General features: G+C 42.0%; 1 protein-coding gene and 1 pseudogene across 2 annotated transcripts in view; one reads left to right on the forward strand and one right to left on the reverse strand.

The window, feature by feature from the left end:
• Nucleotides 1–26,788, forward strand: part of FNDC3B (fibronectin type III domain containing 3B) — a 365,061-nt gene that overhangs the window by 63,271 nt on the left and 275,002 nt on the right. For both annotated transcript variants that reach the window (XM_030328930.1, XM_030328931.1), the window contains exon 2: nt 15,675–15,813. In XM_030328930.1, the coding sequence (XP_030184790.1) occupies nt 15,703–15,813 (111 nt within the window). In that variant the 5' untranslated portion in view covers nt 15,675–15,702. The remainder of the gene's footprint in view (nt 1–15,674; nt 15,814–26,788) is intronic.
• On the reverse strand, nt 834–13,483 carry LOC115522852 (annotated as a pseudogene).

A 26,788-nucleotide genomic window follows, 5' to 3' on the forward strand; every position in this document is an offset into this window, starting at 1 on the left:
AGTGGCCGGTGGAAAACTAATAGGCTTATTAAATCTATTTTTAAAAATAAAAGGGAAGTCTCTTATCTAGTATTGTTTGTTGCATGCAAATCAGTTAGCCGTGCTGTATTTTAATTTTACTAATTTGTTGCTCTAGGAGATGAATGTCACTGTCTTACTGATTTGTCTATATTTGAAACTTGAGTTTCTTGTTGTAAGAGTTCTTATGCCTCAGAAAGATTTTTTTGGATTCTTTGATGAAAGACGTAATAGGCTGAGGCAAAAGAAAATAAGTTAGTGACCCTAGAAGATACTAGATCAAGTTGTCTCTGGATTTAGAATGACGGCGTTGAGCAGTAAACGAAGGTCTAGCGATCAGAGCAGGCATGATTCTTACTTGGGAATGGCAACACAAATTTTTGTCTTTATTCCTTGGACTTGAGCTCTTTTAAAAACCATTTAAACTTTTGTTAATAAAACAGAAAAGTAAATTCAGGGCAACTGCTTTGTTCTTGCAGATTATCTGACCATATACCAGGGTGGCTCAGTCAGTTGAGCATCTGATTCTTGATTTTGGTTCAGGTCACGATCCCAGGGTCATGGGATTGAGCCCCGCATCGGGCTCTGTGCTGAGCATGGAGCCTGCTTAAGATTCTCTCTCTCTGTCTCTGTCTCTCTCTCCCCCAATTGTGCTTGCTGTCTCTAAAATAAATAAAAAAATAAAAATAAAAAAAAAAGAGATTGTAATGTCTAACAGAGTTAGGTAAATGAAATTAAAAAGAGAACAAATTAAATACTAAAAATCATAGAAATCTTTCCTTCAAATATCCGGGGCCTCCTTAAATAGTATTCAGTGTAGCTCATTTGCAATCATAAAAAAATCATCAAGATCAATCATATTGTACAACCCCCAAAGGAAAAAACCAAGGGAACTCATGGGTATTTTTCACAGCTTCATTGTAAAGTCCAAGATCAAAAGGATGGTTATCTTCTTTAAACTGGACATAAGATACACACATGATGGTTGCCTTGGCTCTTAACTCTTCCAGCTACTTCCATGATTCCAGAGATTTCTTCATCAAGGGGCTCCATCAACTCAATGGTCTCATGTTTTCCCTTCTCCATCTGAAAGAGTAAACATTTTCCCAGTAGAATGACCCTTTTCCAGCCTCCCTACAAAGCAGACCAGCTGGATGATGAACTGAGCTAGCATGCTGGCCTTATGTGTGACCTGGGGAACTTCATCATGTCCACGATGATTGTTGTGAGCTTGATTATTTGCTTTGAGTACAGGGCATGAATCTGATCAGGAGAGGTTGAATGGGAGTCCCATCTAGCAGGCCTGGATTTACTGGAAACTGGCCCTACCCTGTTCCTGACCTCCAGTTTTGCTGACCATCCTTGCAGAGGGGGACCTGGCCCTCAACATCCATTTTCTTATCCCACCAGCCTCCTGTTCTTACTTCCTTCAAGATTTTACCAAATGAATGTGTTTCACCAAAGTGATTTATTTATTTATTTTTAAGTTTATTTATGTATTTTGAGAGAGAGAGAGAGAGAGCTAGCAGGGGAGGGGCAGAGAGGGAGGAGGGGAGGGAGGGAGAGAGAATCCCAAATAGGCTCTGCACTGGCAGTGTGCCCCTCCCCAAAGTGCTTTAAAGAGTGTAACATAAAGTCCTAAAGAGAGAAATTCCTGCTAGAATTGGATAGCTTTTCATTTGGATTGATAATTTTGTTCAGAATCTGTCAGGTGAATTGTGAATATACAGACTATAATATGAGGACAGCCATCTTTGTCTAGTAGAGAGTGAACTTAAAATTTTCTTCTTTTACATCTAAGCAGCTTAGTTTGGTGCAGTAGTTCTTCACAGTGTGGTGTGGGGGACCCTTTTGTGGGGATCATGAGGTGAGAACTATTAATAACCCTAAAATGTTCTTTGTCTTTTTCATTCCCATGCTTCTGAGTTCTTCAGTGACATTAATGGCAATATTTTTTGCGTGTGTCTTTCATGCATTGTCATTATGGGAAATAGGAAAATTGAATTGGAGAATACGGGTTTTGTATCCGAGTTGACATTTAAAATTGTTTTGCTGGAAAGATTTTGACATCTTAACAGACTCCTCAGGTTTAGAATTTGCATGATTTCAGATTAAAAGTATCTTGCACTGAGCAGAACCTAGGTGTTTATTAAATGAATAAATGTAGCCCCTTTATATTTTCTTAATAAATTATATTAGTGTAATTAATGATGTCCTCCTCGTTCACAGGGAGTGTTTAGAATATAGGCAGGCACCATACATTCAAACATTTAGATTCATCCACTTGCACGTAAAGCACGTGGATAGGAGTCATTATTTTCATCTAGGAAAACCAACCTCCTTAATGCTCTGTGGTACGTGACAGTTTTTTTTTTTTTTTTCCCCTTGAGAAGAGGAAAATAGTTTTCCTAAAGAATTCCACATTTTTGTGTTTTTTTAAAAAATGTTGGTCGAAATTAGTAATGTGGTTGCATATATTATCTCATACTAAAATTTTATAGTAATAAGTTAATCTGAAATAGTAAATAGATGTTTCCTTACATGAGTCTTTGCACCTGCTAATTTGTTTCTTTGCGAGTTTTGTCACTTCATGTGGACTTTCTGTTTCAGTAGGTTTTAAGCTCAAAGAAACACCTGGTGTGTGTTTTGTGTTTAGTCACTTTAAGTGAAATACCAAGTTGCTTATGAGAATGTCATCAATTGTAGTGATTCTTCAAGAAATAACACCATGCTGGTTTTCAGTGTATCCTATAGTATTCTCTCATTGACACCCACCCCCTTCGCCTTAGAGGTGGAGAAAAGAATGAGATATTAAAAAAAAAAAAAAAATTTGAACCAACATCTACGATTGTTAATGAAATGTCAGAAATCTTTGAAATACATACGTAAGTATAAATAGACAAAACACCAATGATCTTAATGGTGCAGATTGTTTTCCTTATAAAGAGTGTTCTATGACATCTGTTTACATAAACAAAACTGGGTATGTAACGTAAACATGGTTGAATTCTATATGAGCTGATTCGAGAAACAATTTTAGTATCCTCCTGGCTGATCAGAAGTGAAGATTGAGGTAGGGGGCATGTTTTGAAGACAAACTCTCTTCTGGAACACTTAAGTCGAGAAAAAGAGGCCACAGCTGGGAAACCAAATTTAGACACTGGAGTTTATCTCGATGAAAGGGTTCATAGAGCATGGAGGTCTGTTGACTCTGTGTTGTTCATCAGAAGTATCCAGCTTGGATTCTGTTTTAGTTATCCAGTGTAACATTTCACTGTAATGCTGCTTAACCCCGTGCTTGTATTTCTAGAATCCTAGGATTCTAGTACAGTGACTGGCACACAGTGGGTGCTCAATAAATATTTGTTCAGCCAACAGATGATAATTTTGTTCAGGTCCTTTTGTAATGCCATTTTAGAAGGTATCTTTCAACTAAGTCCTTTTGAGATATTGAAAATAATAGAATCTCGAAACCCTTAGTACGAAAGGCCTTATTCTAACCACCTCATCAATAATTCGGTCAGCTGCATTCTTGCTTTTGTGGTTAGTCCTGGCACATCTCGTTAACAGTCACCATGGAGAGTATCACTCTACTAGTTGAAAATATGGTTTATGCAGGGGTTTTTCCCCCTCCCTGGTTAACTTTTAACCATCTGGACTACATGCTAATACAATGAATTTGCTTACCCTTCCTGAAGCTACTTTAAAAATGTTTTAAAAATTATTAAATCTGTACCTTGGTAAGGATACATCAAAATTCAGAGTTGTTGCTGTTGTATGGGGAGCAGTGGAGGATAGGTGAGAAATGTACTTTTACTGAGTGGCTTTGAAAGTTACTTTTTGAATTTTGTGTCATGTGCTTGTTCAATTAAAAAAAAAAAAAAAAAAAAGGAAGGGGTGCCTGGGTGGCTCAGTCGGTTAAGTGTCAGACTTCTGCTCAGGTTGAGATCTCCTTGCTCATGGGATGGAGCCCTGTGTTGGACTTTTCGCTGACAGTGTGGAGCCTGCTTCAGATCCTTGGTGTCTGTCTGTCTCTGCCCTTCCCCTGCTCGTGTGTGTATGTGTGCATGCTCTCTCTCTCTCAAAAATAAACATTAACAAAAAATAGAAAAGAAAAGGGGGTGCCTGGGTGGCTCAGTCTATTTGTTAAGCATCCAACTCTTGATTTCGGCTCTGGTCATAATCTCATGGTTTGTGGGTTCGAGCTGACAGCACAGAGCCTGCTTGGGATTGTCCCTCTCCCTCCCTCTCTCTGCCCCTCCCACTGCCTCTCTTTCAGAATAAATAAATAAACTTAAAAAAAATAAAAATAAAAATACAGTTGACACACAATAGTTTATTAGTTGCATGTGTACAACAGTGATTCAACAATGATGAACATTGCAAAACACCATGATAATGTTTTATATAATTTTTAAAGCCACTGACCTGTGAATTCTGCATCAGCTTGTCCACTTTGTGTTTCCTTGGGAGAATCTTGAATGTTATAATCAGTTGGCTATTCTTACCATCACTTTCTATTTGAGTCTCCTTGGGCAGATTACTCAATAGTTGCTACATATGTAAAAGAGGAACACCGCCCACCTCACATGAATATTGTGAAGCTGGATGAGCATTAGTGCGAGGTGGTTCACACAGTGCTCTTGCCACCCCCACCCCCACCCCCCCAGGCTAAAGGAAGATCTTCGGAGCTCTTCTTCTAACGCTTTCCCAGAAAGCAGTCAATTATTTGGTGCTTGTAACACATTTTTACCCCCAAATAAAGGGTGTTATGTGTGGCTGTTAGGTACTCAGTGGTTGCACAAATGTGAACTTAATTCTCAATACGTTTGGGGTTTTATTAAAGGGGAGTCTAGAAGCCATGTTAAGCACCCCTGTTACAGATGCAGAAACTGAGATGCAGACAGCCTGTGCAGGAATACCCTGAACCACAGAGGACAGGCAGTGCTGTGGGGGTTTCAGGCAGATAGTGGTGCCTGAGGGCTGGGTAAGGAGTGAATTGTGGGTGCTGGGAAGGAGAGCGTGTCTTCTGACTTCACATCTCATCTCTTTCTACCTTCTCATGCAGTTTGGAGGTAGGTGGTATGGTGGTGGGAAGTCTTAGAACTGGAGGGGGCTTTAGAAATGACCTTTCCAGGGGTGCCTGGGTGGCTCAGTCGGTTAAGGGTCCAGCTCTTGGTTTCAGCTCAGGTCATGATCTCATGGTTTCATGAGTTCAAGCTCCAACAGCACAGAGCCTGCTTAGGATCCTCTGTCTCTCTGTCTGTCTCTCTGTCTCTCTCTCTCTCTCTCTCTGTCCCTTTCCCACTCACGCTATTTCTGTCTCTCTCAAAATAAATAAATAAACTCAAAGAAATGACCTTTGCATTCTTGGACTATAGTTTTCTAGACTTTTCTTCAATGCCCTATAGAAAAGGATATAAAGAGCCATACAAGTCCAAATTTCATTGAAAATACATATTTTCAGTTACCTGCATCCATGGATAAAGTATGTGGGGAAAGTTAGGTTGGATATGTGTGTAAATAAGGGCTCATAGCTTTGGAATGTTTCATTGCAGGTGCTAGAGTGTCATCCTTGGGAGGTCAGATTTATTGTGCTGAGTGTAGCTGGAGTTGAGGTGTTCTAATAAAAATGTCTAATTACATATGTAAACTTCAAACAAAGCAAACTTCAAACTTGAACAAACCAAACAAACATTCGTTAAGCTTTTGTTTGTAGATGGGTCCCCTTTCCTTTTAGCTAATATTTGCAGAACTGAGTTGTTACGTATATACGGATGTGGATCTCAGGTCCAGAGACTGTAAATATACAGTGCTGTAATTTTTTTTTCCTATAGGTTTTATATTTTTTATTTTTATTCTTTATTTAAAAAAATTTTTTTAACGTTTATTTATTTTTGACAGAGAGAGAGAGAGACAGAGCATGAATGGGGGAGGGTCAGAGAGAGGGAGACACAGAATCTGAAACAGGCTCCAGGCTCTGAGCTGTCAGCACAGAGCCCGACGCGGGGCTCGAACTCACGGACCTCGAAGTCGTTTGCTCAACCGACTGAGCCACCCAGGTGCCCCGGTTTTATGTTTTTTAAAAGATTTGGGACGTATTGAGTTACGGAAGCAACCTCTGTATTATTTATGGAGAATTATAAAAGTAGCCTCAGATTAGTATAGTGTTTACATATAATCTGTAGATATATAGACTCCCCTTCCCCCACCAAAAATGGTGCCTTCTAGGTAGTAGGGTTTTTTTTTTTTTAATGTTTATTTATTTTTGAGAGAGAGAGACAGAGCATGAGACAGAGCATGGGGAGAGGCAGAAAGAGAGGGAGACACAGAATCTGAAACAGGCTCCAAGCTCTGAGCTGTCAGCACAGAGCCTGACGTGGGGCTTGAACTTGGGAATGGCGAGATCATGACCCAGGCCGAAGTCAGATGCTTAACCAACTGAGCCACCCATGCACCCCTGCATAGTAGTTTTGAGTTCAGACATGGGTGTGCTTTGCCATTTAAGCAAAGGCAAACTAAAAGTACACACACACAAAAAAACATGTATGTATTCTTGAAGGCAAGGCCTATGTATTAGACAAGTTGGCATCCCTCCTTGTTCCCCAGATCACAGTGGACAATTCTTTTTTACTTTTTGCTTAAGCCATTATTTATTTTAATCCAGGGAGGTGGTGGTGGTTTTAATCTGAACTCGATTTCACAGGATTTCTTTGTGGATTTAAACACTGCACCTGAATGTCCTGTGTTTATAATTGGATGCAAAAAGCAAGAATGTTTTTAACGCTGAGAACTTTTTAGACGACCGTGATTTAACTTCGCTAATGAACCCATATCAGACAAGAAGACAAATTCCAGACAATTTGTGCCTCAACCAACCAGCTGGGTGCATACCTACAGGTACTGCTCATGTCTCAAGAGGTTTTTCTGCTTGAACAGTGATCACCCCTCCTCCTTTCATTCACGTGGCAAGCCGTGGCAAGAGTCTTTCTTCCACAGCTGTGTGGAACTCAGCTGTAAAATTAGATTTCATTGGCATAAAAACACAGTGATTACCATCGCTGTTTGCTCAATACATTCTTTTTCCCAACATTTTGCTTAGATCCTTCCTCCCTTTTATGCACGAGGCTCAGGTTCTACTTTCACAAGTAAGAGCAACTATAGGTTTTCAGAGTTTGAGTAAGCCTCTTTCTAGCTTGAGTTTAATCTGTGTTAAGTCAGCAGTGGTGTTTGAAAGTGTGGTCTGTTAAGAGCAGAAAAGAACCTTAAAGGCTAATCTATACTCTTGTCCTTTTATGAAAGGGGACATTTCAACTTCAGAGTAAATGGGCAAACCCCGGATTAGAACTCAGACTTTGCAGTACTCAGTCCTGGAGTCCTACTGTAATGCTTTTTACCATAACACACTGGTCCTTTGAGCTCTTGATAGCCAAGGGGCTGTGAAAATTTCAGATAAAAATCCATAGTCCCTCTCCATATCCTTCCCCCCCCCCCCCCAATTTAATTTGATTTATTAAAAAGCAAAGGGGAGTGTTTTCCTGTCTCCAAGTACCTTTCCAGTCCACGGTACAGGAGAGGTGAGGGCAAGAAAAAACACTAAAACCACCCCAGCTTTCTCATGTCCAGGTTTGTAAATGGCCACATGCTAATCTGCATGGGCAGAGCCAGGCGCAGGGAGCTGGTTTCATGTTGCTGAGAAGGGAGAGGAAAACTCTCCTCTCAAGGCGCAGGGAGGTGGTAAAAACAGATGTGTGCTGATAGATGGGCAGATTTTTCTCAGCTCCAGAGGTAAAGATGATTGCACAGTGTTTCTGTTTTGTTTCAATCGCTTTTCCTCCCCTATTGATGCTATTGGTGTTTCCATAGTTATTATTAGAAAGCTGTTTCTTTCTAGTTTTGCTCTGAAGGCTAGAAATGACAACCATTTTCAGAGTTTCCAGGTCTTGAAATACCGGTCCAGGGGTTTACCTTTTAAAACCAGTGTGGAGCAGTAAGGAAAGAGGTTTTTCTGATGAGGAAGATAAAATAACAAATGATACTTGACATCGTATTAGTTGTCAGGAATGTGTACAGCTAACTTTTTTCCTTCTCTCCCCTCCTCTCTCTGAGCTCTCCCTCCTTCTTTGTCTTTCTGAATCTTGCTAATAAAGCTTACAAAGGGAGACCACACATTAGGAAGTTGTCAGTCTTTTGACTGATGGCATATGGGCATAAAGGCCACCCATATGAGACAAGGTTTGTGAACATAGTTTTTCTTTATTTCTTTTTTCTCTGCTCTGTGATTCTCTGTCATAATTCTGACTTTTCTACATTTTGTTTTGTTTTGTTTTACTACAGCCACGGCACAGACAAATGTAAATCAGCTGCACAAATGTTTGTCATAATAAATTTTTATTAGACTTAGCCACTTAGAAACTTGTAATCACTCATAAAGCATTAGCTACCTGATAGTTACATTGTTGTAAAAGAATACAGTGATTTCTTAGTTACCTTGTAGCACCCTTTTGCCCCAAACACAACTTGGTAAAGTAAACCCCCCCTGTCTTCCATGATTGAGTTAGTTTGTCCTTTTGTCTTTCTGACTACTGCTGGGGTTTTTCTTGCCTTTGCAACAAGAAAAAGTTGCTTTTCCTTATTAGTATTGTGTAAATGGCTAGAACGTTTCTCTGGTACGTTTGTAACAATTTTCTAAAAGCTGGCCCACAGTGTTAGAAGTCAATTGGTATTTTTAATAGAGAAGGAAATTTTCTTGAAGTGTGAATCAAGCTATGGTTTTACTAATGTACCCATGACAGTATTTTTCTCTGGCTGTAGAACAAGCATGTTGCAGGCAAAATGTTTACATGCTGTTTAGATTATGTGAATGTGATTGGTTAATCTCTGTTTTATTGGAAAAAATACAAACCTTATGGAATCACAGTTATCTTCAGTGGCATGAATTTTGAAGAGTATTTATTAGGCCAAAAAATCAACCTAATTAGTATTACTTAGGTTAATATTTTAATAAATATTAATAATTGACATTAATAAATGTTAATTTTAATAAAAATTTAATAAAAATAATTAATTACGGGTTAATATTTATTAGATTATTTATTTGCCCAATTGCTTTATAAAAAGTTCCCATAATTGATACGTTTTCATCAATGTCCCACTCATCAAGGAACCCATTTGGTTTCTGAAAGTGCATTTTAAAATGCAGAATGGAGGCGAAAAGTTAATGCTGATCATGTGCGTTCTTCTTATTGGTTTCCTCACCGCATCTGCTTTTTAGACCCTTCCCTAGGATCGTCTAGAAATCAGTCAAAAACAACGTCAGAGTGTAGGTGAAGTGAGCCTGGGAGCCTGTGCCTCAGGGCCTGACTTGAGATGTAACTCAGAGAGTCCCCTCCTTCTCCTGCAGCTGTGTGGGCTCCTTTGGTTCTGAGGGTTATACTTTGCTCCTTTTGGTGTTGTTACGTTTCTTTTTCTCTTGTCGTCTGAAACTAATTTGTGTACTGTACTGCCAACTCACATTTTGAATTAATGTAAGGAAATTTGGGTCATCGGCCCATGGAGTGAGGGACCAGGACATTTTGTTACTAATTTGAAGGCCAGGTTCACCGATTTAAAAACTCTCCCAACAGCGATTAGGGCTTTGGTTTTTTCAAGTTAGAAAAGCTTCCTAGTATATAATTGCTTTCTCTGGCCTTTGGAAATGGATCTGCGGTTCTCTCCTGAGAATCCAGTTTTTCATGAATTTGGCCAGTGTTTCTTGGTATAGGCTGGGGCCAAAATACCATGGAAAACCTTTTTAGACTTGGAGTTGGGAAAGCCAAATAAGAGGAAAAAGTAATAAGCCAGTTGCCTAGAGTAATGTAAAAACTGAAGACCTTTTGTAATATTCTTTTAAAATAAGGTGTTCTTTAAAAGCTTTGGGGCATATTTGGACGGAGTTAAATGTCTTAACTAACAGTGAGGATCTGTTCGTTTCTCAGAGCGCCCAGCCCCCACGCCTGCTGTTAGCTCAGGACTTCTTCCCTAGTGCTGGGCCTTGCTAGCAGGTAATCAAGGTGGCAAACGACTGGCTCTCGCAGGAGAGGGGGAAGTTAACCACAAGTGCTCGTGTGGCATCCCTCCCCTGTCAGTCAGAAGACGAGAACTAGCTGGGCATGAAGCACTTGTGGTTTTAGTGTTAGGATGTGTGGTTAGGGGGAGAGGTTGTGAAGGCCTGTGGTTGTTACCGAATTCTTTGAAATGGAAGCATGGGTATGGGTAAGAACAAAATAAAGAACAGGAGTGAAACCTTGGGGCCCTGTGTAAAAAAAAAAAAAAAAAAAATAAATAAATAAATTCAGAGGATTAGAAAAAAGCATTGTAATAGAGATCCATCCATTTTCCATTTTTTTAATTCTCATTAGTCTTGCAGCACATTTATTCTTTATTTGTAAAGGGTAGTGGTCTAAAGAATGAGATTCTTGCAAGAACTCTGTTGTGTGAAGGGGATGGTGTGAATGTGGTACAGCCTTGTCTGAAATACTTGAGTTCCGTGATCCATTTGGCCAGCCCGGATACACATTTGTCTAGGGAGAAAGACCCAGACCAGAAAAATGAATGTTTTGTCAGGGTGGTTTGTCATGAGACTTTCTGACTCAAATAAAAAACAGTTACAGCTCAGTTTTCCAGAGATCACACATCTGGCCATTCAGCTTCTCTTAGAGCTGATAATCAGCAAATGGTCAAGGAAGGTGGCTCAAGGCACATAGGGGAGCTTCAGTGACCCCACAGAGACTGTTCCTTTCTACTCGTGTACATGACTAGCAGTCTGGCTTCCTAAGGAGCCCAAGGAAGAGGTAAGACAGCAAATTTAGGATGCCGTCCTGAAATGTGAGGAGGGATGGTTTGCAGTGTTGCCTAATGAGAAAGAGGAAAAAACCCAAAAAGTAGGCATGAATTTCTCTGCGTACAAGGTCAAAATGCTTCAGTAACTCCTTAACACATCACCTTGTGATTGCACACAGTGTTGTTGTAAACAGTGACCCCACATCCCTGAGAAAAACTAAAGTTATGGCCAGCCTTCTCTGTAATGAAGATGTGTGACTTTCCATCCACGGTCATTGCAAATAGAGTAAGTTTTGGTCCTCATGGTCAACTCTTTGGGTAGTAAGCCTTCCACATTTATTGCTTCATCTTTTCATTCCATTAAAAAGTCATATGGGGTCTCTTGGGTATGTCACATGGGTCTCCTCAGAGCGGTGGGGTTGAGGCACACCTGTTCAAATGGAGGACCGGTGCAGTTTATTTGGGTTACCAGTCCAAACACAGGAGACTCACCTTCTCAGGAGCTGATCGATTGAATGATTGATGCCTAGTAAGCCTTCCCAAGTCTTCTGGCTGGACTTAACCTTCTTTTTTTTTAAGTTGAAGTATTTATTTTGAGAGAGGAAGAGAGTGCGAGCAGGGGAGGGAGAGAGAGGGAGAGAGGGGACAGGATCTGAAGCAGGTTCTGTGCGGACAGCAGACAGCCCGATGTGGGGCTCAAACTCAAAAGCTGTGAGATCATGACCTGAGCCGAAGATGGATGCTTAACTGCTTATCCGTCTGAGCCACCCAGGCGCCCCCGGACTTAAACCTTCTTTAACTGTCAATGTTTAATGGCAGTGTGGTTTTCCCACTTTAATACCTGAATATTTGACTTTGCATTTTGTATTGGGGAAACTTGCTACATTTCTCCTCATCACTGGGAAACAACCAAAAAGGTACTAGTGTGTATCCTATTTTATGTTTTGCATCTGTGGTTTTCATTTTTCTTAAAGTCCCCTTCTTGCCTTTTCGCTTATCCTTCAGTCTGTGATGCTAAATTGTATTCCGTCATAATGTTAAGGGACAACTTGGACGTGGTTTCCTTTCTAAATAGCTGGGCATTATCTTTTTTTTTTTTTTTTAATGTTTGTTTATTTTTGACAGAGAGAGAGAGACAGAGCATGAGCGGGGGAGGGGCAGAGAGGGAGACACAGAATCTGAAGTAGGCTCCAGGCTCTGAGCTGTCAGCACAGAGCCCAAGGCAGGGCTCGAACTCACAGACCTCGAGATCATGACCTGAGCCACCCAGGTGCCCGGGCATTATCTTGCTTAGAGATAACTTACTGATTATTTCCATATATCTCTTGCATTTCAGGCAAATGAAACTCTCCTACGTATGCGTATGGAGCCTAGAAATGGGAATTTAAATATTGCTGGCTGTGTGTACCACCTCACCTCGATGAATCTCTTACCTAATATTCCACTCAGGATAAAGTCTGGTTTATCTCTGCTAAAACTCAGAGATTAGAAAACAGACGTCGGCTTTTAGCAAGCCAGTGGCCTAGGAAAAAAGAGGCCTAGGAAAAAAGATCAGCAGCTTTGGTTATGGAGAAGGGAAACTCTGTGCCAGGGTTCACAGTGGCTTTCTATGCATTATATTCATCCTTCCATTTTCCTCCATGATTAACAGTGTGGTTGAGTTTAGACAGTAGGAGTGTCTGATGTTTATAAATTCTCACTGATTGCCATCTGAGTGATGGTCGTATAGTTGACTTTATTTTATGTGCAGTTCCTCCTGCCTTCCCCTCCCCTGCTCCCCTCTGCAGTCTGCAGTAACCACTATACATCTGTGAGGTAGACAATCCATTGTAGTAGGGGGGAAGAAAAAAAAAAAAAAGGATTCAGGCATCTTTTTTTCTTTATAGAATAGTTGCATTACCAGAATTGTCTGTACAGTTTTCAAAAGCAAATGCCACTTACCTCTTTTTGCCGGTGGACTTGGGTTTCTTCGGGTGTTTTTGCAACTCTGGGCTCCCATCCTACATCTGTCTATAAAACCCGTGTGGGCCTCAGGTCTCTCCCCTAATCCCAGAGTTGCAGGGCCTAGAGTTTAACTCCATAATTTGGAAGTGACATCTGTGCTTAAGAGTGTTACCTGGCAAGACAGGATTGCTATGTCCTGTTAATAGCGAGTCCCGTTGTGTAACATGGCACCAACCAGGAGCTTTCTTCCGTTGCAACTGTCACTGTAAGATATAATGTTGGTGTTGAGATATTCTTTGGTATTAGGGCCAGCGGGCCAGGAACGCTTGAATTTTGTGTCGGATTACAACTGTCTCCTGCTACCCAGTGCCTGCAGTTATCCCCAAGAGACAGTGACAAATAGGAATAAAATAGCACTGGTGAATTGGATTTGAGTCTCAACCCCAAATACTGAAAATCAGGCAGCTGGGTTGGACCAGTGGAGCATAAATAGCTTTAGCCCAAAGCAGGTCCTGACTAAGGACCTCAGTCCTGGCCCCCCTCCTCCTAGCCCCCCATCATCATTTACTGTTCTCTGGCCTAGTGGCGGGACCTCCAGGCTGCAGGGACCTACCGGCAGGCCCCGAAGTTGGTTTGCTCCTGCTGCCTCATTGGGTGAGAAAAAAGGTGCAGGTTCCATCCTTGTGCTCGTGTGTGACATGACCGGGGACTGCTTGCGTGGCAAAGGGCTTTGGCCCCTCACTGCTTTAGCAGGGAAGGGAGAGAAGACATAGCCATAATCTGTGCCAGCAAGTGCCTTGGAACTCTTCCTGGGGAGGAGTGAAGAAAAGATAGAGGAGAGTGCTTCTTCACCCCAGAGGCTTCATAGTCAGACCCCTGATGTAAATTACTGCCCTGTTTATCCAGCCTGCAGTTCGGAAGAAACGTGAAGTAAAACATTCCACTTAAGAAACAAGCCTGTGTAATATCAGCAGTCTGGAGAAAGTAGCTGGCCCTTCCTCATGCACTAGTAGGATTAAGTATATTAGGAATACAATTGACATGGACATCAGTTCTCCATCGTTCGACCTACTCAAACGGTGATGTCATGACAGTGTCAATGGGATTACCTTAGTTAATTTTATTGAGCAAGAATCTGTTTCCTTCATCAGGATAAACTATTGGGCTTTGGGTTTTGTACCTTTATTTGCTTAGGAACTGAGTAATTGCCTCATAAAACAGCATGATGGTACTATTAACACTGAATTATAAGACCTGTTATTATAGAATGTGCTTCCTTAGTTGGGACAAGACTTCGTTGTTTGGTGCTTAAAATAATTAGTTTCTCCAAATGGGGTTATAATGAATAGTGTAAAATTTTACCTATTTAAAATAAAAAAGTTTACAATCTCTTGGGTGGCTTTTATGCATCATTTGATACTTCCAGAGAAGGATTTTCTTTGGGTGGGATTGTGGGAGAGGGAAGTATATTTAATGTTCAGAATGGAGGGGTTTAAGAATGAGAAAAATATTTGTTTTCTGTCATACACATCTGGGACAGATTTGAGACAGCCATTAAAGGATTTGTCCCACAGTTTTGCCTGGTTTGGACATTGAGTATTAAAGTGTTCATTGATCAAATATCCTTGCATTTGATATTTGGGAGGGCTTTATTATGAATGACAAAAAGTTTATGTGGCTTTATTTCTGAATGGACTTAAATGCATATATTTGTTGTCTCTTCCTTGCACATGCTATTAAAACTTTTTGTGCCATAAATTTTTAGGCATAAGTGAAGGATGTTTAAATACTTCTGAAAGAACAAATTATAATTCTGTATAGGAATTTGTTATTGTTTTTCCGACTATTGTATTGGAAAGCTAATTATTGGTACCAAGTACCATTTTGGAATGAGAGTGCACTTTGTACTGTTTTGAATACTTGTTTGAAAATCATTTATTCCGTGAAGCAAGGTAGTCTGCCTTTCAGCCCTACACTGCACAAGGTGCCTTGGGTTCTGTCTGGGATATGGGGAAGTTCAAGATCTCCACAGCGATAAAGATATAAATACACAGCAGGTTAAATTCAATTCAAGGAAATGACGAGAGAGAGAGAGATAATTAGAACATGATTAATTACCAAATTAATGGCAAGGTCAGAAATTGTAACAATTGCAGTATAACCTTTGTTAACTTGCTTGGATTAACTGCTTATGAACAGTATTTTGATCTTAATGAAAGGGAACACCTGTTTTTATAGGTCATCCTCTTTGGCCTTGTTTTCTGTAATTAAAGATAATGATACCACCAGTTTTTGTTTGACACTTGACCTTCTCACAGTTTTGTCTAGTTTTAGATCCAAAAAGATCCCTGGGGCAGGGTAGTTGCTATTATTCATATATTTTAAAAAATTATAACTAAAAGACGAAGTCTAGGTCCAGGAGGTTATGTTCACATAGCTGCTTGGAAACTCAAGTCTGTGGTCTCCTAGTTTAGGCTGTTTTCTTGCTTTTGCTTTACCCTTCTTGGGGGCTGACACAATTATGCAGTGCTCTAGGGGCGTCTGGGTGGCTCAGTCAGTTGAGCGTCCAACTTTGGCTCAGGTCATGATCTCACGGTTCGTAGGTTCGAGCCCCACGTCGGGCTCTGGGCTGAGAGCTCAGAGCCTGGAGCCTACTTCAGATTCTGTGTCTCCCTCTCTCTCTGCCCCTTCCCTGTTGTGCTCTGTCTGTCTGTCTGTCTCTCTCTCTCTCTCTCTCAAAAACAAATACTAAAAAAAATAATGCAGCACTCTGTGATTACAATGATTTGATTTTCAGCTGACTTCATCACAGTGCACTTAAATTGCTGACTTGTTAGAGATGACTTTTTGGGGTCCTGAGTCCTTTTTAAAAGATGGTGGTTCTTTTGCAGGAAGCCAGTTGAGGGAAATTCTCCATGAATGTACGTCACAATGATGATGACCGACCAAATCCCTCTGGAACTGCCACCATTGCTGAACGGAGAGGTCGCCATGATGCCTCACTTGGTGAATGGAGATGCAGCCCAGCAGGTTGGTGCAGCAAGAGGGGAATTTAAGTACAGTTGTCTGAGTGCAAAACATTAGCTCAGTCATTGTTTTTGCTTGAGATTCAATATCTGTGATTTTGAACATTAATAGTTCCGGAGGTAGGCGGTGCTGTTGTAGAATTACTGTATGCTTTCAAAAAATATCCCATTGTGTTTTCTGAGAACAGCAAATCTGATCTCATTCAGTTAGTATTCCTGGTGAAGCGTCACAAAAATGTCTGATTTTGGAAATGAATCATTTTGAAAATATCTACAAGTCTTTGGAATAAAATGTCTGTTTATCCATGTCCTATATTATGCTTGACTGGTTTGCCTGGTCGGCCAGAGCAGGACACTCAGAGGGAGGGTCAGGTTTTGATCTCACACAGGGCGTGAGTGACCTGGGCAAGATGCACAGGCCCATGTGAACCCACTCTGGCTCCCGGGGCCACGCTTCCATACATAGAGCCTGCTGCTCAGAAGATGATGGTACTTCTTTTCTGTAAAACTTCTTTGTCAGTATTATTGAATGCTACTGAGTAGAAAAGATGTTTCTGAACTCGTTCATGTAACGCTTGGGAAGAGAGAGATTTAAGTGGTAAGTAAAACTGTAAGGAAATTATTAGGTGAGCTATTCTGATAACACATTGTTTTTATTGACCACAAAAACCGGGTCTGCTTAGTCTTCTATTAGATAAATAGCGTTTGTCTTTGTGCCGTTCTTTAGAAGCATGAAAGTTTCTGTCTTAGGAAAAGTAGAATTGGGAACAATTGCTTGAAGAGTATTTACCCAAACTCTGTCAATGATTCAAGTGAGTTTTAGACAGCCATTCAGGTGATGGGAGTACATGCCCATTTCCCCTCCCCGCAATCCTTCCCGGTACAGGAACACCCTTTCTCCATCATAGCCCGTTCATGCGGCATCTCTGCCTCTATTGGATCTTACTTTGCTGCCTCATTTATTTATATTACTTTCTTCTTCTTTAGACCGTGACCCTCTCAAGAGCAAAGAATATCTAATGGTGCTCAGTAAACGTTGGTTGGTTGAGTGAATTTCACCCCTTCTCACCTCTGATATAGGCATCTCCCTTCCTGACTCTTCAGTCTCTCTCTCTCGGTGCTGGATCATTGCCACTAATCACACCGTGGTGTCTTTTACCTCAGACGCACAAACAGCCACCCCATTCCCCCACCCAACAAAGCCAGAGCCTCTCCCTTGACTCCACAGCCCTTCCCAGTTACCACCTCCTGTCTCGGCTCCCTCGTGGCAGGTCTCCTCTAAGCGCAGCCTCGGCCCCCTTAGCTCCATTGCTCCTCAACCCCAACGTCTTCACTTGGACCTGCTACCCTCCTTTCCCCAGCCTGTCAGCAAGGCCTGTTGGCTTCATCTCAGGACCACTTGCTGAAACCATAATTTGCCACGTCCACTTCACTTCCGCTCCCACCGCTGGACTCCAAGCCGACGTCTCTCACCAGGGAGGACAGTTCCTCTCACTGGTCTCTCTGCTTTTATTTTTGCCACAGAAGGTATTTGCCACACCGCCCTCGTTGGAGAGAGTTGCTAAAAAACACATGCATCACGTCAGTGCCCTGCTCAGAGCTGTCCTGTGACACCCGGAATAAAATCCGAGTGAAGGGCCATGGCCCGGCAGCCTTCTGGCTTTAGTCCTTACGCTCTTCATCGTTCTCCCCCTGATCTGCTCACGGGAAGATCTCCAGAGTGCCATGAATTGTTCAAGGTGCAGTGTCTGGTCTCCCTTCTCACTAATTAAAAGGTTTAAAAAAACCCCAACGTGCTCAAATGCGACTCAACTTGGAACGCATCTTGGGACTCAGCGTCGTCACCTAGTTCCTGTTTGCACGTGTGTACCTGGGAGACCCAAGGCCACCTACTCACGCTGTTACTACTGTGCACCATTTATGTGTTTTGATGGTTCCTTCCTCATTGATGTGATTCAGTCTGCACAGAACACCCTCTTGTAGTTTATGAAATCTAGCACACAGAGTTTTCTAATTCTTTCTTTAGAAGTAAACTTTTTTGTACCTAGAAACGACCAGAGCCTGAAAAGACTATGACGTCCTCAGGCCATGCGGCATTTCACTGCTCTGTGTGTCTACTTCAGCTCCAAGTAGAAGCTGCTTCATAATTTTGGTGTATCAAGTCACATTTTTATTTTATTTTGTTAAAAAAAATTTTTTTTAATGTTTATTTTTGAGAGAGAGAGAGACACACACACACACACACACACACACACACACACACAGAATTGAGTGGGGAAGGGGCAGAAGAGGGAGACCCAGATTCTGAAGCAGGCTCCAGGCTCGTTTGCGAGAGCTCTCTCCTCACGGAAAGCCCTACTAATGCTTTTGAAGGCTTTTACTGTGCTGTCCCTCTGAGGCAACACCTTTTCATCTCAACGTGGACCTTTTGGAGACACAGGGCTGACTTCAGTGATGGACGTTGCAGGCGCTGCCTGGCAGGCCCTTGGGGGTGACATTTTGAGGGAGGCAGCCCTTGAGCCTCCTCTCCAATTCTACCATTCTAAAATGCTGCCCACTGGCCACGGGGCTGTGCCTCTGCATTTCTGCCGGGAGCGTGTATGGCGAGGCTTACCTTGTGTGTGTGTGTGTGTTTACAGCATTCTTAATACTTTGCAGCTGTGCGGAGGACATTCTAAACATTTCCGTATATGCAAAAGAACCACCGCAGTTATGAGAAAGCTCCTCAGTCCCCACAGGCCCCCCACCTCCCGAGTTTTGTACTGATGGTTTCTGGATTTAGTTAGTACAGGTCCTTGGCAAGATACGCAGCCCTACTCTGGCTCTCGAAATAAGAGACACTGTTAATTTTCATGATCCAAAGCTTGAAACTTTGGTCATTTTATAGAGGGTAGTAGGAAAAAGATGATTCTTTTTCTTAAAATGAAAAGCCACCCTCATGATTGAAGATGTAAGAAAAACTATATATTGCCAACTAAAAAACGAACAGGAACAATGGTAAACACGGAGTGTGGACCGAAGCGACTTAACAGCTTTGCTTATGTAACAGCTTCATTGAGATATAATCCACATGCCATGTAATTGCTTATTTAAAGTACACAATTCACTGGAATTTGCTACAGTCACAGAATTGCACAACCATGACCACAATTTTAGAACCTTCTAATCATGATACAAAGAACCCGGTTGCAGTCACTTCCCAGGCCTTTCTTCCCCATATTCCCAGGCGACCACTAATCTACCTTCTCTTTCTGTAGATAATTTGCCCGTTCTGGACCTTTCATGTAAATGAACTCGTGCTATATGTAGCCCATTGTGCTGGCTTCTTCCACCTAGCGTAACCTTTTCAAGGATCATCTGTGTAGCGGCATGTATCGATACGTTATGCCTTTTTACTGGCATCACGTGGATATATTACATTTTGTTATTCATCCATCAGTGGATGGACATTTGGGTCTGTTCCACTATTTGCCCATTATGAATAGTACTGCTGTGAACATTTGTGTGCAAATTTTGTGTGGATGTATATTTTCATTTCTCTTGGATATCTACCTAGGATTGAAATGGGAGCAGCTTTATTTTGAACTGTTGTTTTCTAAATAAAGTATCTCTGTTTCTGTCACTATAATTTGTTTCTACCTCTGATAGATCAGCATAGCTAAATAAAGTTTGCTTCTTTTAATATGCCTGCCAGCATACTATTCTTGTGTTGTAAAAATCAGGTTTCCTGACCTGAGTTTTGTGTATGACCATATCAATTATAGTGAATGCCCATCAATAATCAGAATATTGGTGCAAACATTTTCAGAACCTATGGTATATAAATTTAACTACCTTTGTTAGAGACTATTAGCATATTTTAGAGGTAATGTAATAGCTAGTTTTAAGCACAAAAAGTAGCCTCAGCCCAATTTCCAACTTTTCTATTGGTTTAATATTTTAATAATCTCTGAAGAATTACAGCAGTCAGGGGTGCCTAGGTGGCTCAGTCGGTTGAGCGCCCAACTTCGGCTCAGGTCATGATCTCACAGTTTGTGAGTTTGAGCCCTGTGTCAGGCTCTGTGCTGACAGCTCAGAGCCTGGAGCCTGTTTGGATTCTGTGTCTCCCTCTTTTCTCTGTCCCTCCCCCACTCACACTCTTGTCTCTCTTGCTCTCAAAAATAAATAAACATTAAAAAAAAAAAACAAAAGAATTACAGCAGTCACCAGGGTTTAATTTTTTTTTTTTTTCAACGTTTATTTATTTTTGGGACAGAGAGAGACAGAGCATGAACGGGGGAGGGGCAGAGAGAGAGGGAGACACAGAATCGGAAACAGGCTCCAGGCTCTGAGGCCATCAGCCCAGAGCCCGACGCGGGGCTCGAACTCCCGGACCGCGAGATCGTGACCTGGCTGAAGTCGGACGCTTAACCGACTGCGCCACCCAGGCGCCCCTACAGTCACCAGGGTTTAATAAGGAAACCATTAGTTGAGAACAGAAGTGTTAACAATACAGTTTGCTGATTTGCTAACTTAATCTGTGACACTTGTAACCTAGAGGAGGGTGGAATGCCTCTTATATTCTCGTGTTGTTGGTGACTCTTCTCATATATGTGTTCATGAAGGAGTCAGTGGGGATGGGTAGATGCCCCTCTGTCCTACTGTTCTTTGATGAAAGTAGCAAATGTTTGGTAGCCATGTTATATTTCTTTTGTCTTTCTCCACCCCGCCCCGCTTTAGAAGCTTGCACAGTATTAATTGCTAATGAGTGGTTCTTACTGCCTCTTCTTCAGGAAGTAGATCTCCTTAAATGTAAACAGAAAACTTGTTTCTCCTTCCAGTTCAGGATAACCTGTAAACAGGCTTGCCCTGAAGACAGGTTAAAGTACCTCAGCCGTTCCGTAGTTCTCTTGAACTTTGCCTGTTCCTTTTTGATCAGCATTCAGCATGTCATTTTATCAAGACTCAGTTCCCCGCCCCGCCCCCCCCCCATTTTGTTTCTTCTTTTCGAAAGCCTTTGTTTGCCACTATACAGAATACACAGCCAGAGATTTCCTGGAGCATTCTTTTGAGTACCATTTCCAGACAGCACGTTAACATATTAAACTTTCCACGTTCAGATGGTGCTCGTCATCGGCGTGTCTTTTACATCAAAATGTGCTTTCCTCCTAATCCAGTGACCCTTTCTGTTCTGGTTGATATCTCTTAATAACTTTTCCTTGATGGCTTCCTTTCGTGCATTCAGTAGTTCAAATCCTCTCACCATGCAGGGTTTCTCTTAAATATCCTGATAGCCACCGTGTCAGGGAGACACAGAGAGTGTTTTACAAATCAGTACAGTGGAGACAATGGATAAACAGTTCTTGGGAAGTTTGCCCGGGAAACAGAAAGATACTCAAATGAGAATGGGACCGGTGGTGAAAATAGAGGCTGCAGCTATTATTGCCGAGCAACGTTACATAACAGCTCTTTTTATGACAGAATCCTATTTAGAGGCTGGGGCTCGGGTCAAAGATAGAGAGGTAGGTTGGTCAAGTGTTGGGTTTGGGAAACTCAGCGTGGGGCAGCTGGGTCTCAGGGCAGACTCTTCGGCATCCAGGTGTAGAAGTGCACAAGTTGTGCACAGATGTTGAAAGAAAATGGTTACCGCAAGCTGCCATCCAAGTTCTCTCTACCCCTCACACATAACAAGGCCGCAGGTGTCAAGGGACTGCGGTCATCTTTTCTTGGAGATTTGGGGTAGAAAGGAGGAGAGAGAGGGTAGGATTTACGACTGAATTTAAGGAGTGACTCAGTAATAGATTTGTTCATTTAAAATTTTTTTTTTAACATTTATTTATTTTTGAGACAGAGAGAGACAGAGCATGAATGGGGGAGGGTCAGAGAGAGAGGGAGACACAGAATCCGAAACAGGCTCCAGGCTCTGAGCTGTCAGCACAGAGCCCGATGCGGGGCTTGAACTCACAGACCGTGAGATCATGACCTGAGCTGAAGTTGGACGCTTAACCGACTGAGCCACCCAGGCGCCCCTAGGTTTGTTCGTTTTAATAAGTATTTGTCCCATGTGTTCTGTCCCAGCGTTGCCCTAGGTGCTGGTAGGTGCTGGCAATGCAAAGATGAATGCGACTGTTCCTGCCCTGAAGGAGGGAGCGATCGAGTTGGGGAGCAAAACGTGGTTTACCAAAATAAAGAGGCTGTATTTATACATGTGTAGAGCCACAGGAGAAGTGCTTGGATTGTAGAATACGTCCGTGCTCTGGGAGCGCAGGGGAGGGGTGGACCAGGAGTGGAATAGGCGGGCAGGAAGACCGACCTGGCTAGGAAGAGTGTCTGTGGGGAGGCTGAGCCTGAATAGACACCTCACTTGAAGCGAAGTCTGGGACTGTTACTCAGCTTTGCGTATCAGGTAATCGTGTTCTGTTTTATGAAGTGACGCTGCTCTGTAGGGATAGTATATTCAGGGGAGGGCTAATGTTAGCGGTGCTCCAAACTGCATCTGCACATTCTACCCTCTCTTTTCTGGCGCCTTTGCTCTTCAGTGTTCTTGTCAGTGCATCTTTTGTCTTCCGATGCATCCAGTGGGCTGTGCGTCCCATGATGTCCTTCAGAATTACTGACCCCATAGAGATGCAGAGTGGGGGCACCTCTCTCCCAGAGCTACCTTCCAGCAGCACAGGCAGCCACCCCTGCTTCTGAGGGCTTGCTTTCAGCTGTAAACAAAAAAGGCGTGAGTTTATCCAGGTCCTGTGGTCTGGTTTGACAATCCTCTCTGCCTTAGGTTTGCCAGTTTCGCTCACTACAAGGCTTCTGAAAAGTCTAGCCTATGCATAATCTCTGTCTCATAAAGGAAAATGTTGATGCTATATTATCAGAGGCTGTTGTTATATGTGGCACCCACGATAATTACAGCATATGACATGTAATTATGACAGCTCTGAGCTGTCTGGTTGAGAGACACTTCAGAATTAATTAGCCAAAGGCAATAATAATGAGACAAAACGTAGGCCGTATCCTTCAAATGGGAGAAAATTGAGCTGCCTTCAAAAAGGAGAGGATTAAGGGAGAACCTGGAGTGGCAAAGTTGCATTGCAAAACAACGGCAATTTTAAACTCTACGGTGGTTTAACATTATGACTGTTTTCAGTTTACTGCAATGTTTGACCGTCTGGCCTGCACTGTAAACTCCAGGAGAGCAGGGACCGTGTCTCTTTTTCACACCACGCCTGGCGTCTGAGGTAGCACTTGGTAAATCCTTCAGAATGGGTGAAGGATGAGTGAAACGAGCAAATTAATTCGTCTAAACCAGGGCTTGAAAACAGGCTACTTGTTGCATCTGTCATACAGGCCTCCTCCACCCCCCCTTCTTTGTAATTGATACAATTATTGAAAAAAAAATTAGGTTGCCGGTACTTAAAAATTGGAAGATTTACATAAAATTCTGGATCTTTCTATGTATCTGGAAATCCCAGAAGATCTGATGACACTGGGCTGGTCTTCCCACTTGGCAACAATGACTGGCAGAAATGGCAACTGCCCGCGTTAGATGGGGACCGTCTTTCTCAGGCCCCACTCTGTCCACTTCACTCAGCTTCCGCACTCGCCCGGGTGCTATGGCCATCCGAGTTGGAACCTGGAAACTGTCAACCTTTTACCTTTGAAATTGCATCCTGCATTCACGCAGTTCATGTTTTAAATAGAGCAAAAATATTTGACTTTTCAGGCACCTCATTTTTGTATCCTACTTACGAAATGATTTTCAGCCTCTTAGTTTCTACTTACGACTTGTGAAATGAACTGCTGTGGGCTTTGGTTCACCTGGCTTTGTGGGAGGGTTTCAATTATATGTCTTACAAGTTAGGACCCACGTATTGTTTTCTTTGGCCTCTGCTTTTCGGTGAGCAGAACTTGGGCCCCCAATCAGTGCCACATTGAGAGCTCCCCAAAGCATCGGAAGGGCAGAAGGAACAACCCGGCGCCTTGGTTTTTACTGTTTACAGACCAGTTAGGGACATTAAACACAGATGCAAGCTATCATCGTTCCAAGGGCAGAGATGCAGATACTTGTGTTTATAATCTTGCTTTTCAGTCTCCAAGAATTGAGGCTTCCTTAAATACTTATTGAAATAGAATCTTTTCAAAGCAGACTTTTCCTGGTTATTACCTAGATGAGGCATTTAATACCATTTCTGTATTAACTTTCTCCTTGGATAAGATTAAATATGATAGTTTTCCGACCTCTAATGTCTATTTTCTTTTGCAAATGTGTATGTGTCATGTTAAATGTGATGTGACAGCCATTGCTGTATCACACAGTGCAGTAAAAATAATATATATACACACACAGAGGAAGCAAAGATCCGTCTACATGTGTTAAGACATATGTTTGCATATAGCCATTTTCGTGTTGGCAGACTTTTCTCTTTTTTGTTCAAATGATTGATTTTAAAAGTAAGATTATATAGAAATGATATATACAAGACAATAGTGAGCAAGCTGCATAAAATTAGTAACATGAATCTTTACGTTCCAAATGCTTATGTAAAAATTAAACAGCCTACCGAGAAGCCAGTTGCTCAAGTGACAACAGTATTGTAACTAGGTTACAATTCTGGGTTTAGCTACCTTCAGACTACATTTATTTCCCGATTTAAATTGGGGTTGGCCCAGAATTAGGTGCCTCTTAGTAATTTCCAGCCAGCTCTACGTTTCGAATAAAACTGAAGCTGAACTGTAGTGGGCCTCCAGAAAAAACAGAATTCGTGTGCCATTTTCGTGTTCATTCCTACATCGCTATTGCTTCTCTGCCCTGGGCCTTTTTCCTTAATAGGCGACCATCAGATCAGATCATTGCTGGAAGGGAATGTGTTTTATGGGCAGCAGGTGTGTTTGGCGTGATCATTAATTGGAATAATTTGACCCTGCCTCTCCTGGATCCACTCTTTATTGCCCATTTCTTGCTCCTTGCGGTAGAGTAGGTGTGCGTTTGGATAAAATGGACAGCCTCCATTTAGAAAATTCCTTTGCTAAGGGTTTCTGCTTGGCAAATAATTGGGCAGTTTAAATGGAGACAGCACAGAGCTGGAGCGGACTGTCTAGCTTTGGGGGCAGGTTGACGAGAAAGTATATATGTCAGTAAAGCTGTCATCAGGGTTCCATTGCTATTATTTTCAAGACATGGAAATTAAATCATGTGAGCCAAACTTTAGATTTGGAGAGTAACGGACTTGTGCTTGTTACCTAGTTATGTTATATGACTTAATTTTTAAGAGGTATCGTTAAAATGTTCTTGTGTTTTCTGAGTAGTTAGAAAATTCAGCACCGACTGAAGTGTGTTACTACTTCAGACAGAAATTTCTTTGGTCTTTGTGGGAATGTTGAGTTCTAGCTTATGGGAGAAACTGTGACACACTGAAGCATGTGCTTCAGCGATGTTGTTCGGTAGCCGAACCAGCCAGAGTCGTGTACCTCATACATCTGTCCTGATTTCACCGTTTTACTTTTTGTTTTGCATTGTCAGAATGGGCCTGTTTGAGACCCATCTTTCTTCTCCTTACCTTGCAAAAAGTCCATATGAAGAGTATCTTTTTGGAATGACTGTTTTGTTGATGATTTATTTGGTGACTTTAGTCATGACTGAAAATAAAAGTAATATAAAATGTGAATATACTAGGAATTATGAAGGAATGGCAGCCATAGGTTTCTTTTGGGGGTTGTGATGGGAAATCAGACCTTAGGCTTATGTATACCCTGTCTGTGAATAATACCTATTTTAAAGACCCAGGGAATCCACTGAGGGTGGAGTTGGGTGATAGAGGACATTATCCCTTAATAGGTGGGGGTTCACATCCAATTTACTTCTCAGGAGTCTCCATTGTCTCTTATTTAGTTAGTTTTTTAGAGAGAGTGAGCTCATGAGCTAGGGAGGAACAGAGGGAGAGGGAAAAGAGAGAGAATCTTAAGCAGCTTCCATGCTCAGTGTGGAGTCTGATTAGGGACTCCATTTACAACCCTGGGATCCTGACCTGAGCCGAAACCAAGAGCTGGACGCTCAACGGACTGAGCCACCCAGGCGCTCCCATGTTCTTCTCATTTTTTAAAGTCGTTTCCTCAGGGTCAGGCACTGAAGAGTTTTCCCATTTTTTTATTGACGGCCTTTGCACATCACTGCTTCTTCAAGCTGCCTTGGGACTTCGAAGAGCCTCTCTTCAGGAGACCAGAAGGTAGGCACTACATACACCAGCTTTACCTGCTCCGCCTTTGGACCGGAGCTTTGTTACAGAGGCTCCTTCTGTAATGATTACTCCAACACTAAGGGGCAAGTATGGGATAAAAGATTCTGTAAGTTGGCCTTTTCCAGAGATTTCAGTGCCTTAACCATGTAAAAGATTCATTAAAGGTCAGATATTTGACATTGAAAGAATTCTGAGTATCTGAGTTTTTGGCATTTACTTCAATCTTCAATGTTACTTTGTAAGCTTACTGATCACCAGAAGGCTTTTGGTCTCCACTATGGTTGAGTGGATCTTTCTTAGTGGGCAGTATGTTGAATTGTTGGAAACAATGGCTTTTGATATTTTGATTTCTTTGTTTCCTTTGTGGTGGGGGGGTGGTAAATGATAACTGCCTGAGGGCTTCTTAGGTGCCCGCGGGAGTTGGTGCTAGGGGCTTACATACCTCGTTTCATCCAGTAATCATACACCCTGATAAGGTGCTGATCATTTTTACAGACAGAACTGGTGGCAAAAAAGGTTAAGTACCTGCAGCTGGATTTGAATCCATTTAGAACCTACCTTTCGAAAAGGGTGTAGAGTTGCTTGGGTTAGGGATGTCTCTTTGTCTTGTTCAGGTAAACAGTTGGGAGAGACCTGGGACCAGTTTTACCTGATAGTCCATGATAAAGTTCATTGGGAAGAGTATTCCATTCTTATAGGATGATGTTCACACGAGCTCTGGAAGGTGGCAGTGATTCTGGGCCTGGAGCTTCTGAAGCTTGCAGGCCA

Source organism: Lynx canadensis, chromosome C2, assembly GCF_007474595.2.
Source record: "Lynx canadensis isolate LIC74 chromosome C2, mLynCan4.pri.v2, whole genome shotgun sequence".
NCBI classification, from domain to species: Eukaryota; Metazoa; Chordata; class Mammalia; order Carnivora; family Felidae; genus Lynx; species Lynx canadensis.